The sequence below is a fragment of the Bufo bufo genome, chromosome 1 (genome assembly GCF_905171765.1).
Source record: "Bufo bufo chromosome 1, aBufBuf1.1, whole genome shotgun sequence".
NCBI lineage: Eukaryota > Metazoa > Chordata > Amphibia > Anura > Bufonidae > Bufo > Bufo bufo.
Genome location: NC_053389.1, coordinates 152,696,332 through 152,711,432, shown reverse-complemented (window position 1 = coordinate 152,711,432; position 15,101 = coordinate 152,696,332). Strand labels below are relative to the sequence as shown.

The window sequence follows — 15,101 nt, the reverse complement described above, 5'->3', positions numbered from 1 at the left end:
ATTCCTAGTATAACATATAATATGCAGTTAATGTATGCTGCCACAAAAATGAACCTTCCCGCATTGTCCACCTGTAGCCTCTCCACCTCCCATCTCAGAGATTTATGAACCATGAGAGAAACTCCCCTTGCCAAGTTGGAATAGCATGAGTGGCTAGACCATTGAACCCATGGCCTACATAATCTTCTAGTCTTATCATGGAGTAAATGGGTCTCTTCTAAACACAAGATATGAGGATTAAACCTACCGATCGCTGAAAACACCATTGTGCGTTTCCTAACACTCCCAAGGCCCCTGACATTCCAAGACATCAACCGTATTTCTGCCATTGTGATATAGTGAAATATACACTTCTCCTCCCACCCTTTATCATACACATCCGTTTCCCGCCATTTCTCTGCAGATCCTTCACACAATGTATTGGTACATATATAAGCATGAAATGGTAGCTATGAACTAGTAAAGACCAAACAATTAACATTGGTTTCAAAAAGAACATCATAAAGATGGATCCAGCGCCAAGCATCCAGTGCATTGTAAGTATGCAGCAAGATGCCCGGCGGTAGATCCAGTGTGGCACACAAGTACACGGGGTGTGCTACTGGTTAGTTTAACCTATCGCACTGTAAATATGAAAAGAAGGATAGGAGCTTATGCCCCAACTTTGCACTTTATAAGCACAATTATCTGAGAGGGAGGCCCCTCAATCTTGTACCAACAATCACACCACCTTTTCCCCCATAGTCAGGAGATTATAGGACATTGCATTTCACTGCTGAGATAAACGCTGCGTACAGCCACTAGAATACCATGGTATTACACACAGCAGTGTCATGCCGTGGACGCATGTGACGCAGAAAAAATTACATAGCAAATGATAAAAGAGAAAAGGAAAACTAACATGAATAGCATAATACTATAAAATGAGTAAGGCACATAAGCTATGCATGAGAAAAAAAACCTGAGTAAGTAATAGCATCGAACAGGAGCAGAGAGTGTTCATCTCTGGGGTCTTGCTGGGCGCGGTCGTCCGTCCATCCAGGCCGCGGCTTCAGCAGGATTATTAAAGAACTTGATGGAGTCCCCATCCACTACCCGTAGCCTGGCTGGGTAGGCCATAGAATAAGGTATGTTTAACTCACGAAGACGCCTCTTGATCACTGTAAACATTGCTCTGCGCTTCTGGAGTTCTGCAGAGAAGTCCGGAAAGAGCATGACCGTTACATTCTCAAAGCGGAGCTCCTGCTTGCGTCGGGCCAACTGCAGAATGTGATCACGATCCGCCGATGTCAAAAGGCGCGCCAGCAATGGCCGCGGCGGTGCTCCAGGCAGCAGAGGCTTGGCCGGCACCCTGTGCGCTCTTTCTATAATAAAGGCAGTGGAGAAGGCGGCATCCGGGAAAGTGGCTCGTAGCCATGTTGCCACAAAATCGCATGGGTTATTACCCTCCGCCCGTTCAGGGAGCCCCACTATGCGCAGATTGTTGCGGCGTGAACGATTTTGGTAGTCGTCACACTTTTGCTGCCAATAATCCACCTTCTTTTCCAATTCAGTTAGACGAGCTGGTATTGGGTTCAATTGATCTTCTGCCGTGGATACACGGTTCTCCACCTCCGCAATACGATCTCGCATATTCTGCATGTCATGTCTCAGGAGGCCAATATCTATCTTCACCTCCTCCATCTTCCCAGACAGAGAAGAGCGACAAGTAGCAATCGCCTGAAGTAACTGGTCGGTCACTTGCTTGAGTGAGGGCTCAGCATCCGGTGAACCGTCCTCACTAGGAGCAGGTGAAGCACTCTGGGAGGCAACCGCTTGTGCACGCGGTTCAGAGCCGGCGCCATCTTGGGAATCTGCCCTGGCAAATTCTCTGAGCCTTTCAGTCGCCGACTGCGCCTTATTGCGTGCCATCCCTGTTTTCCCTGTTTTACGGGGACGTCCCGATCTCCTCTCCTCCGTGGGTGATATGATTGCGGTCGGTAAGTTCAGGATAATGGCAAAGTCAGGGCTTCAGTGACGGAGCTGAGTTACACACGTCCGTCCATGTTGCGCTCAGGCCACGCCCCCCAAAAAGATTGGGATATTTACATATTTTATTTTAAAAAATTATTTTTATTTCTTCACATCCAGATCCACTGATGGACACTTTGATGTCTGAGCCGGTGAGACTGCCATCTGGAACCATCATGGACAGGTCAATCATTCTGAGACACCTCCTTAATTCATCTACAGATCCCTTCAATAGACAAACACTCACAGAAAACATGCTTGAACCAGGTAAGGCATTTACTGCCCCCTACAGTCAGTACTCTCCTTGAATCAGTAAATATTCAAAGGTCACTTTTTTCACACAGGAAGACCACATTTTAATAGTGTTCCTCATTTCTGCATTAGGCCGGGTTCACTCTTTGTTTCTGCTGTCCATTGAGCATTCTGCGCGAGGGGATACATTTGAAAGTTGTAAATAGTATTCAGACGTATCCTTCATTGCATCCATTAAATGTAATCGGATGAAACTGACTCCATTTGACTTGCTTTCTGTCACTGGTTACCTACTATAATGTAGTCTGTCAAGTTATTGTGTAATAAATTCAATGACTAAAAGCAGGTAAAATTAAGTTCAACGTTCATTCTTTAGAAACTAGTTTTTTTGGCTTGTTAAAGTTGATGGATGCTCAAAGGGATTCTCACTGGATAGCAAAAATGAAGTGTGACCCCAGCCTTAATAGTAGGTGAAGTTACAGGACTAATGCTCTTTTAAATAGGTTGCCTGGGATTTAAATATTGATGACCAATCCTCAGGCCAGGTCATTGGTATCTGATCATTGGGGGCCTGACTCCCAGCATTCCCTGTTTGAAAGGGGCCGTTGTGCCTCTTCACTGTGTATAGCAAGTAGGGTTGCACCGGGTATTGAACTTTCAATACTCAATCAATAGTTTTGCACTCTGATCGATACTGGGATTTGCTTTTTTCCGATACTAGGCTGCAATACTGTGTAGCCTAGTATCTTTTAGAAAACATGGCGTACCGCCCTCGGCTAAAGTGGCTAATAGTTATTAAATCAATTTTTTTTTTAAAACATCAAAAAGTTTAAAAAATATATAAACAATAAAAAAGTAAACCTATTAGGTATCGCAGCGTCCGAAAAAGTCAGAACTATTAAAATATTTAGAAAAAATCTCCTATGCAGTGAACGCCGTAACAGAAAAAAAAAGAAAAAAAAAACGCGATTCACAATTTTATTTTTTGTCACCTTATTCCCCCACCAAAAAAAATAGCATAGGACTGTTCTACTATGGCCCGGACGTTACATAAAATGCGGAATGCATGCAGCTTTTTTGGTGTTTTAGTTTTCTTTTACATGGTATTGAGTATTGCAATACTTTTTTATGGTATCAAAATCAAATCAAAATTTGGGTATAGTGACAACCCTAATACCAAGCACATCACAGTACATTGTATAGAAGCTGTGCTTGGTATTGCAGTTCAGCCCCATTCAGTGGGTGAAGAAGAGACCACCGTACTCGCCTGACAGCTGATCTGCGGGGATACCAGGAGTCAGACCCCATTATTGAAATATTGATGACTTGAGTCATAAAGATCTCCTGACATATTACCATGAATGAATTCAAGCATTTTCATTACATCTAGAGGTTACAGTCCTGTCCTGAAATATATACACTGCATAGAACCACAAACATGTGTATTTGGACGTTATCAGGACAGCTTTTCAGCCTCGGTGTTAGGATATTAGAAGAGTTTATGTTGTTAAATCAATATTGTTCTGCGTATGGCCAGTTTTGCTAGTTTTAGCAGTGTGGTGCTCTGTGAATTGTCACTTAAGGGTGTTGAATTCCCCTCCCATAATACAATCGCGAAAAAGCATTGTCGTGTTTCTATGGCACACCTTTATGTATAACAGTTTTAATTTAGCTTGAGATGCTTTCATTAGGGTGGTAACTTACCAACTGACTCTAGGTGGGGTGCTTTTCATTCCTACAATTAAATATATATGTTTGCTAGCAGGTAAAGTTAAACATCCACCCCAAGAAGGTATGAATTGTGTATATGGTCTCAACGTTATGTACTGCATTTACTGCAACTGCAGGGGAGATGTAGTGCATCATGCCAACCATTTAAAGAGGACCTGTCACCTCTCCTGACATGTCTGTTTTAGTAACCACTTTCATGGTGCCATACTCGACAATTTAACCTTATCATTATAATAAATACACAAGACTACCATTGTGGATAAAAATGGCCGCGGTCTTTATTAACTGGGGAAGGGGAGGTGGGTAACCATAAATAATAACATTCCATAAATTATTAAGCCATTGAAATTCCCACCAATATTAACTCAAGTCCATTAGTGCACTACTCATCAAGAGTCCACCCAGTAAGGCTGAGCGACTAACCCCCCCCCCCCCCCCAACTCCCCCCTTCTCAAAGACCGCGACTAAAACATTGGGAGGGTGGGCGGGATACGATCTTCCTCCTTCACTTTCCAGCCGCTGACAGAGCTCCCAATGGTGAGTTGCCTCTATAAATACACCATCTCTTCCCGCCGAAACTTGCCCTTGACCAATCCATTGATTCAGTTAAAAATAGCCCTTTGCCCAGCAACTGGTCAGCAACCATTTCTTGCCAATCCTTTACTCAGCTGCCGGCTGACCTTTGATTCACCTGAGGAGAAAGGAGGGAAAGAAGGGAGCCATAGGGGGTAGAGAGACATAGCCACCAAGAAAACCTAATATAGGTCTCAATGACACCATGAGGGGCAAATGCCAATTACTGGCACAGCCCCTTTCATTCCCCATGTAATAACAATTCTGGAGCATATTTTCTTATGATTCTATGTAGTGCCTTTCTGCTCTTGCTATTACTGCTGGAAGTTAAAGGTACAAATAGGTGTTAGACTATGGGATTATTTACATTAGGGTTGTGTCGATACCAAAATTTTGATTCGGTTTCGATACTATAAAAAATTATTGATACTATTTGATACCACGCAAAAAAAATAAAACGCCAAAAAAAAGCTGCTTGCATTCCGCATTTTATGGAACGTCCGGCCCATAATAGAAAAGTCCAATCCTATTTTTGGGGGGGATAAGGTGACTAAAAAAAATGGCGAATCGCGCAGTTTTTATTATTTTTTGTTACCACGCTCACCGCATAGGACATTTTTAAAAATATTTTAATAGTTTGGACTTTTCAGACGTGGCGATATGTTTTATTTATTTATTGTTTATATATTTTATATGAAAAATTGGGAAAGAGGGTGATTTATACTTGATATTTTGATGATTTTTTTTATTTTTATTTAATAACTATTTTCTCCCTTAGGGGCTAGAACCTGGGATCTTTTAATCCCTTGTCCTATTCACCCTGATAGAGCTCTATCAGGGTGAATAGGATCTCACACTCTCCCTGCTGCCCTGTGCATGGTACACACAGCAGCAGGGAGCTGACTATGGCAGCCAGGGCTTCAGTAGCGTCCTGGCTGCCAGGATTACACTGCTGGGGCTCCGGTCGGAACTGCCACCAATGAGGAGGAGGGGAGGGGACCCTGTGGCCACTGACACCAATGATTTTAATACCGGTTGGGGGGGGCGCACTGCGCCACCAATGATTTTAGTACCATGGGGGGGGGGGGCATCTGAGGGGAAGGGACGCACTGCGCCACCAATGATTTTAATATTGGGGAGGAGGGGGGGAGGGTGTACTGAGCCACCAATGTTAATATAATTAACATTTAATACAGTAGGCGGGTGCGGCACCTGAGGGGTTAACTGCCGCTAATTGCAGCTCCCCGCGAGCATCCGTCTCCGGTATTTGTATTAAACATTTACTTTCTCGCTCGTATCATTGGGGGACACAGGACTGGTATAGCTGCTGCTGCCACTAGGAGGCGACACTAGGCTGAAAAGTGATAACTCCTTCCCTGCCAGATATACCTTCTCCAGCCTGAAGAGAGCATATCAGTTTTTAGCTTAGTGTCGTAGGAGGCAGACGTCCCTGCTTGCAGGGCGGCTTCCTTTTTGTTATTTTTTTATTTATTTTTTGTTTTATCTCTTTCCCTTTTTAGGTAGGGGAAACAGAGGCGCCTAGCCCCTCTGTCTACCCCGGGAACTAGGCCGGTGTCGGATTCTCTCACCGCTCGACTTCCCACAAGAAGCAAAGGTGGACCAGGGCAGCCCTGCTTCCCGTCAGCCAAAGGGTCACCTGGATCCGGCGAGACCCCCCGCCATTCCAGTCTCTTGCCACTTCGGGTGCCAGCTGCTGAAGAGGTGACCCTGCTGGTACTCTGAGGTGGGGTGAAGAGAAGAGGATGAAGATGGGGTGAGTAACCGGGATTGGGTGAGTATTATCCTGCACCCCTCTTCCCCTCTGAGTCACCACATTAGGGTAGGTGATTTAGATTCTTTAATTCTTGAGGGTGTCAGCGAGGTAGTTAGGGACGCTGGGATGCATCTCTGAAAGGTGGCCCGCGCTGTTACTGCTTCCCCTGGTACCTCCCTGCCGGCCACGTTTCACTTTAGGCCCAGGCTTCATATTGGGCCTTCCCGGATTTCGGGCTCCGGCCCACACTGGCTTCTTCCTGGGCCGCGGGCACCTGCTCCGGGTCCCTCCGTTCTCCGGCCGACCGGATGTGCCTCCCGGTCGGCCGCGTGCCGAAAATTTAGACCCAGGCTTCTGTGGAGTGTAGACCGTAATCAGCGCTTCCCACAGTGACGCGAGGGGACGGGGGCTAGGCTTCCTGCTGCGGCTCGGAGAACTCAGCAGGTCCCCAGCCATTCACGTGGATCCAGCTTCAGCCAACAGCACGCTTCTTCAGGGACCACAGGGCCTGAGTCCCCTGCATGCTGGTAGGACGGTTCCTTCCCTCTACAACCTTGAGAACAGTAGTGGGCAGCCATGTCCGAACCCACTAGTGACCTCCGCATGCCAACAGCCGCGACTTATTATGCATGTGTGAAATGCAAAATTAAGTTCCCTCGCAGCCAGCCGGACTCTATATGATCCGCATGCTGTGTTCTGCCCCCCCCAGCCAACTCAGCCGCATGACCTCCTTGACCGCGTGGGACCGGATTGGGCCCGTGTCTTATCTCTGGCAATGGAGGACCTCTCTAATAATATATCCCAATTCACCCTCTGTCTCATGGGTCGTTTGGTTTATAAATCTCCACCTGCGCAGTCTGCGCCCTCCTCAGGAGAGCGCCTTAAAAGGGGCAGACCTTCGCACAAACGGCCCAGAGCAGGACTTCATTCCTCCTCTGACGCCTCAGCATTTCCTCCCCCCATGGGTCACGCTCTGAGGCATCCTCCCTCCCAAGGGAAGTTTTGTCCGATGGGGAGATGGGTGACTCAGACTCGGATATGGATCCAGAACAATCTTTCAAGGTTGCTTCCATGGTGGACAGCTTAGTTTCTGCTGTCTATGGCACCTTCCAGGTGCCTGATGACTCACCCTCCAAGAGTCACCAGGGAGTGTGTTTTCTCTGTTCCAGGACAAACTCCTAAAGCCTTCCCCCTTGCATGACTACTTTTCGGTTGTCACTGCCAAGGCGTGGAACCATCCAGATCGTCGCTTTACCACGTCCAAGCGGCTTGATCTGCTTTATCCCTTTTCCGGCAGATTGGGTGGCTAAATGGTCCTCTCCTCCCAAGGTGGACCCTCCAGTAGTGCGCCTCGCCAAACACACCGCCATTCCGGTGGCTGATGGCTCAGCTCCTCAGGATCCTGTGGATCGCCATATGGACTCTTGGACGAAGTCGATTTTCAAGGCAAGTGGCTCAGCGCTTCGGCCCATTTTCACCTCCGCTTGGATGGCTAAGGCGGTCTCGGAGTGGGCACTCAGGTTAAACCAAGACTTGGCGGCGGACCTCCCACTAACTGAGCTCCAGTGCTTGGCTCTGCAGCTCTCACAGGCGGGGAAGTACCTCTGTGAGGCTTCCTTAGACCCGGGTGCACTTGTTGCCTGCTCATCAACTTTCGCTGTAACCTAGAGGCGCAAACTTTGGCTTACGGCTTGGGCAGCGGACTCTTTGTCAAAGCGTTCCCTTACCAGCCTTCCTTTTGCCGGCTCCCGATTATTCGGGGCCCGGCTAGATGAAATTATTTCCGAGGCTATGGGCGGTAAAAGTGCCCACCTCCCACAAGGCAAATCCAGGCGCACGTTTCGCGCTAAGCAGACAAGTGCCTGTGCCCAGTCCTTTCGCTGCTTCTCTGGCGTGCATTTGACAGCAGGAGCCCCTCCCAGGTCCTCCACGCAGGACCAGCAGAAGAAGCCATTCTGAGGCCTCAACCAGCCTGGCGCCCGCGGGCACAGCCTTTCTGTCCCTCGACCGGCAAGCAGTCCTCTCGGGTGGTGGGGGGGGGTCACCGCCGACTACTCCTTTTTCAGGAAGTGTGGCGGGCCCACTTCTCAGACGTGTGGGTGCTCGAAATAGTAACTTCGGGTTACAAGATCGAGCTTGCGTCCCCTCCTCTATCAATCTCTCCTCGTGCGGGGGGTGATCTCCCCGGTTCCTTTGACGGAACAATTCACAGGTTTTTATTCAAACCTGTTTGTCGTCCTCCGCATTGCAGTGCGGCCCCATCACTACCAGTTCGTAGCCCTTCCCTTTGGCTTGGCGACGGCACCGCGAGTCTTCACCTGGCACTTCTTCGTACCAGGGGCATCACCCTGATTCCCTATCTGGACGACATTTTGGTCGAAACGGCAACCTCAGAATGAGGACAGTCTGCGTATCACACTGGATACCCTGGCGCGGGTCGGCTGCCTGGTGAACTTCCAGAAATGTTCCCTTATCTAGACATGATCCTCGACGCGGCGTTGGTGCGACTCCCTCTGGACAAGCGGCTAGCCCTCCTGCGGTTGATCCGACTTCTCCTCCGGCGCAGGTGCACATCGATCCGGTTTTGCATGAAGGTCTAGGGTACAATGGTCGCTTCCTTCGAGGCAGTTCAGTTTGCAAAATTTCACACCCGTCCCCTTCAACTGGCGATTTTGTCATCCTGGGACAAGTCACCGGAATCCTTGGACCGTCACATCGTTCTGGCCCTAAGGGTGCGTTTGGCACTCAGGTGGTGGCTCTCGGCCCAAACTTTGGAGTCGGGGAAATCCTTTCTCCCAGTCTCATGGACAGTCATAACAACCGATGCCAGTCTTCAAAGTTGGGGCGGAGTTTTCCCATCCCGGACAGTCCAAGGCGTATAGACTCAGTCGGAATCCAGACTACCAATCAACATCCTGGAGCTCCGGGCCATTCATCGGTCTCTCCTCAATTGGACCCCTCTCCTGAGGGGCCGGCTGATTCGGATCCAGTCAGACAACGCTACGGCTGTGGCTTACATCAATCATCAAGGGGGAACCCGCAGTCAAGCGGTGATGGAGGAATCTGCCAGAATCCTGCAGTGAGCGGAGACGTATGTTTCAGCTCTATCTGCGGTCTACATTCCGGGACTGGAGAATTGGACGGCGGATTTCCTCAGTCGAACGACTGTGGATCCGGGAGAGTGGTCCCTACACCCGGAGGTGTTCGACTTCATTTGTCTCCATGGAGCCAACCGGGAGTGGACTTGATGGCGTCCAAGCTCAACAACAAGCTCCCTGTCTTCTTCTCTCGGACAAGATATCCCCGGACCTGCGCTGTTGACGCACTAGTAGCACTATGGGACCGGTTCTCTCTACTGTACGTCTTCCCTTCTTTTCCCTCCTGCCCCAAGTTCTGCTCAGGATAACGATAGAGGGCATCCAGACGATTCTTATTGCTCCGGATTGGCCCCGTTGCGCGTGGTACGCCGATATCATTCTCCTTCTAGGAGAATGCCTTGGCCTCTTCCGCTTAGAGTCGATCTTCTCTCCCAGGGACCTTCCACCAGCATTTAGAGTCGCTACGTTTGACAGCGTGGCTGTTGAAACCGCCATTCTAAAGCAGCGGGATTTACCTCACACCATGATTAAGGCCAGGAAACCAGTTTCATCCAAGATGTATTATAGAACTTGGGGGTCCTTCCTGCGCTTCTGTGAGGAACGTGGTCTTCCTCCACTGCGCTTCTCACTTCCCACCATCCTTTCCTTTCTGAAATCAGGCCTGGATTTGGGTCTTACTCTTAGTCCCTTAAAGGGAGTCTGTCATCAAAGTTTCACCTTTTTAACCCTTCCCATAGCTTTCTAGCAACCTTACAGTTAATAAAAACGTTACCTTTTATGAGCAATCCTGGACTTATAAAACCGGCAAAAAACAACTTAGTAGCATATGCAAATGAGGGCTCGCAAGTGCCCATGGGCGGCGTTACCCTCGTAGGTGCCCAGCTAGCTCAGCCTTATCGTCGCTTCCCCCCGCCCATTCTTTCCCTCTGCCCGCCCATCCTTTCCCTCTGACCGCCCATCTACTTACTTCTTGTTTCGCCGAGATCCCGCGCCTGTGCACTCGTTAGCCGGCGCATGCGCATTGATTACTGTCATGCCGTACAAGGAATGGGCATCGCAGTGCGCATGCGCCGGCTGACTGACTGAGTGCGCAGGCGCGGGATCTCACCGAAACAAGAAGTAAGTAGATGGGCGAACCCAGCGTCCTTTAGCACAGGAATGCCCAACCAGCATGCCCAGACAGCTTACAGCTATTAGCCTACAGCAGGGCATGGTGGGAGTTGTAGTTTTACAACATCTGGAGGGCCACAGGTTGAGCATCCCTGCTTTAGCAGAATAGACCCAGGTCAAGACCTTTCTTCAAGGGGTGGCTAACACTGTTCCTCCGTATCGCCCTCCTTACCCTCTGGGGACTTAAACCTTGTCCTTGGTTCCCTCCAATCTGCTCCTTTTGAGCTTCTGGACGCAGTTCCCCTCCCTATCCTTTCCTGGAAGGTTGCGTTCCTGTGATGATCACATTCATCAGGCGTGTTTCGGATTTGGCAGCGCCTTCTTGTAAGGAGCCTCTTCTTATTCTGCACCAAGATAAGGCAGTGCTCCCCCAAGTACCTTCATTTCAGCCAAAGGTAGTCTCTGCCTTCCATTTAAACAAAGACATCGTTCTCCCTTCGTTCTGTCCCTCTCCCTCACATCCTAGGGAGCGATCTCTCCATCAGTGGGATGTGGTTCGGGCTCTGAGAATTTACTTATCCATTTCTAGGTCGTTCCGCTGTACGGACTCTGTTAGTTATTCCTGAAGGTCCTCACAAAGGCTAGGCAGCCTCCAAGGTGACGATTACCAGGTGGATTTATTTGGCAATTGCTGAGGCATACTGTTCCTGGGGCAAGGCACCGCCCCTCTGTATTACGGCCCACTCTGCTAGGGCAGTGGTCACTTCTTGGGCTTGTTTCTTCCATGCTTCTGCTTCACAGCTGTGTAAGGCAGCGACTTGGTCTTCTTGCACCCGTTACCAGGTTTCTACCAGGTGCATACTTTTGCATCAGCAGACGCTGCTCTGGGCCGCAAAGTTTTGCAGGCAGCAGTGTCTTAAAGGGATTCTGTCACCAGGTTTCACCCCTGTCAGCTAAACATATGCTGATGTTCAGGGCCTCATCAGGATTCCTAATGTGGGCTTCTAAATGTGATCCGTAGCCTTATTTTGCTAAAAAAACAGGTTTTACTAACCTGTCACTCAAAGAAATAAGGTGCCCAAGGGGATGTCAAGGGATGCAAGGTGCCGGCCGCACCCACCGCCGTTCGTGCCCAGCGCCGCCTTTCCAGACTTCTGCACCGCCTCCTAATCCTCTGTGCCGCCTCTCGCTCTCCCTCCATCCCCCCTCCTCCTGCTGTAAGATCTCGCACGTGCGCACAGGGCTCTGCCTGATGCACGCGTGCGGACTTCTCGATTTGGCTTCTTGAAGCGAAGTGCGCATGCGCCGGCACTTCGCTCAACCCAGGTATGACCTGCACTCTGGCGCCAGCCTCTCAGAGCCCTGTGCGCACGCGCGATATCTTACAGCAGGAGGAGGGGGGAAGGGAGGGAGAGCGACAGCGGCACAGAGGATTAGGAGGCGGTGCAGAAGTCTGGAAAGGCGGCGCTGGGCACGAACGGCGGTGGGTGTGGTGGGCACCTTGCATCCCTTGACATCCCCTTGGGCACCTTATTTCTTTGAGTGACAGGTTAGTAAAACCTGTTTTTTCGCAAAATAAGGCTACGGATCACATTTAGAAGCCCACATTAGGAATCCTGATAAGGCCCTGAACAGCCGCATATGTTTAGCTGACAGGGGTGAAACCTGGTGACAGAATCCCTTTAAGCTTCCGAGAGGATGTTTTCCATGAGCGTGTGGTTCTTCCCTCCCATGGACTGCTTTGGAACGTCCCACGGTCCTGTGTCACCCAATGATACGAGGGAGAAAACAAGATTTTTGTGAACTCGCCTGTAAAATCTCTTTCTCACTTAGTTCATTGGGGGACACGGCTCCCACACATTGATTTCTATGTTACCGCAAATAATGGCGGTTGATTTGCCAGTATGGTCCTCAGTTCTGGTTCGGTCCGACTGGCATTTGTTGGGTTATTGGTGATTTCAGTATGTTTATATTTTTTTTTTCCTACTCTTGCTTGGGCACAAACTGATATGCTCTCTCCAGGCTGGAGGGGGTATAGCCAGCAGGGGAGGAGTTATCACTTTTCAGCCTAGTGTCGCCTCCTAGCGGCAGCAGCAGCTATACCCACGGTCCTGTGTCCATCAATGAACTAAGCGAGAAACTGATTTTACAGGTGAGTTCACAAAAATCTTGTTTTCATTGGTGGCGCAGTGCGCCTGTCCCTCTCTCCTCATTGGTGGCAGCGGCACAGCGGGGAAGGAGAGAGTGCTTCCTTCTCCCCTGTGCTGCTGAGGAGAACACGGAGCACGCTGACAGCAGCACGCTCCTTGTTCTCTGATACTAGACTGCGCAATAGCAAAGCCTAGTATCGAAAAAAGGCAAATCCTAATATCGAGGTTGATACCAGGCAAAAGTATCGATTGGGTATCGAAAATTCGATACCCGAAACAACCCTAATTCACACAGCATTTATTTATTTTTGTCCAGTGAATAACGGATGTAAAAAAATAGAGCATATTCTGTCCTGTCTGTTTTCACTGATGGACAGCCCCATACAATTGAAGGGGATTGTTTTTGACATCCATTTCTCAGAAAGGCATCAGTGAAAAAAAATGTACAGACTGTTTATCCGTTTTTAACAAAAAAAAAAATTTCACTGTAGTGTGAATGGAGCCTAAGGGTCCATTCACACGTCCGCAAAATGGGTCCACATCCGTTCCACAATTTTGCGGAACGGGTGCGGACCTGTTCATTTTCAATGGGTCCGCAAAATATGCGGACAGCACACAGTGTGCTGTCTGCATCCGCACTTCCATTCCGCGGCCCCGCAAAAAATAGAACATGTCCTATTCTTGTCTGCAGCCACGGACAAGAAAAGCATTTCTATCATAGTGCCGGCCATGTGCGGTCCGCAAAATGTGGAACGCACATGGGCCGGTGTCCGTGTTTTGCGGGTCCGCAATTTGCGGACGTGTGAATGGACCCTTAAGCTGTACATATTCTTATCCAGCAAAATTAACTAATTGCATTATTTCAGTGCCAGAACTTAAGGAGAGAATCCATGCATGGATGAGAGAGAAACAAAGTGCTGACCAATGACGTGGTGAAGAATTGCAGAGAGGTTTGTCATTTTTGGAGGCAGCCACAGCAGATGAATCCCTGTACATATATTTAAATAATATCACATCCATTGACAAGCTCACCCAATGAGGAATAAACAAAAGGGGATTATATTTTCTTAAAAAAGGCCAGCAATTACAGCCCAGAAGGCGGAGACCTTCAGTTCATCCGTGGTGGAGAGCAGGTGGACAGAAAACATCATGGTTTCACTACAAGCTGGCAACAAGCTGACTGCAACAATGTATCATTTTTGTTTTTGTATTTTTTTATTTTTTTTGGTTTCTGCTGCTACAACACCCTTTCCTTCATTTTCCCCTTCTCTCTCTGTTCTCCACTGTGAAAGTCTACAGGAAATATCTGTCTACAGGAAGTGTCTTGGCACTCACATTGTTAACTCCGCCTCCTCCTCCAAGATGCGCTATGATGGTTGTGGGACCCAAAGCAAAGTCTGATTTGTGAAGCGCTTTTTATGATTCTTATCTGTATAATATATGATATATATTACCAAATATATATTTATATATTATGAGTATATTTGTTTTAAGCTTGGCGACTGCAAATGTTTTATCACAGGCTTTAGATTCTCGATTTCTTCCTTTCTTTATGCTTTCATGTGCAGCAAAAAAAAGTTTTTTTTTGAAAGAGCAGCACTGGCATTTTTTTTTATATTTTTTTTTATTGCTTGCTTTCTTGAGATTGAGGGGAGGTAACAGTATGACATGTGACACCCCAACCTTGCTTTGCACCCTCTCTTCCTATGTGAGAGGATAATGCCCTGTTTGCAAAATCTCAGTTTGCACCTATTGTTTAGCCTTACCAAAGTGATTGGTGCCAGGGGGACTGGCGATGTGCAAAGGTTTCCTTTTTCTTTTCTCTTTTTTGCTTTTTTTTTTTTTTTTTTTTAAATGAAACCTTTTTGTATTACTGCCCTCCACAGCATACTTGAATTCCTGTACTCTCTTCAAGTGGAAAGGCAGGGAACTTTTAAAGTTAAACTTGTAAAAAGAAAAAAAATGTGTTTCCCCTATTTTCAGTTTTCCTTCAGAAACTACTCCCTCCTTCCCACTGAGTTATGGATTCTGGGAAAAACTAAAAAAAAAAAAAAAACAATAAATGATAATATTGCAGAGACTGTGCACTGAGTTTTTTTTTATCGATGCACTGGCAGGTGCACTTACATTTTCACAGGGTGGGCCACAGGAACGGGGTTTTCCATCCATTTAGTGGAGTTGAGCTGTGATACCAGATGTAACCCTAGAACAGGCCTATTTTTTGATTGTGTGGTAGAAAAAAAAACACACACACAAAACTGCATGTTGTTTTCCTGTGAGTTATTGCGGTTTTGCACTACTGTTTTTACCCATACGGCTTGTACAGGTTAGAGGGAGTTCACATCATCGTTATTTTTCTGTTCTTCTGATTCCCAAGAAGAACTGAGGAATCCTGCAAAAAAA

At 48.0% G+C, this 15,101-nt stretch overlaps 1 protein-coding gene across 2 annotated transcripts in view; it reads left to right on the top strand.

The window, feature by feature from the left end:
* The window catches only part of UBE4B (ubiquitination factor E4B), a 92,326-nt gene extending 77,552 nt beyond the window's left edge, over positions 1–14,774 (top strand). For both annotated transcript variants that reach the window (XM_040430783.1, XM_040430792.1), the window contains 2 exons: positions 2,131–2,277; positions 13,565–14,774. In XM_040430783.1, the coding sequence (XP_040286717.1) occupies positions 2,131–2,277; positions 13,565–13,626 (209 nt within the window). In that variant the 3' untranslated portion in view covers positions 13,627–14,774. The remainder of the gene's footprint in view (positions 1–2,130; positions 2,278–13,564) is intronic.
* The last annotated feature ends 327 nt before the right edge of the window (positions 14,775–15,101 follow it).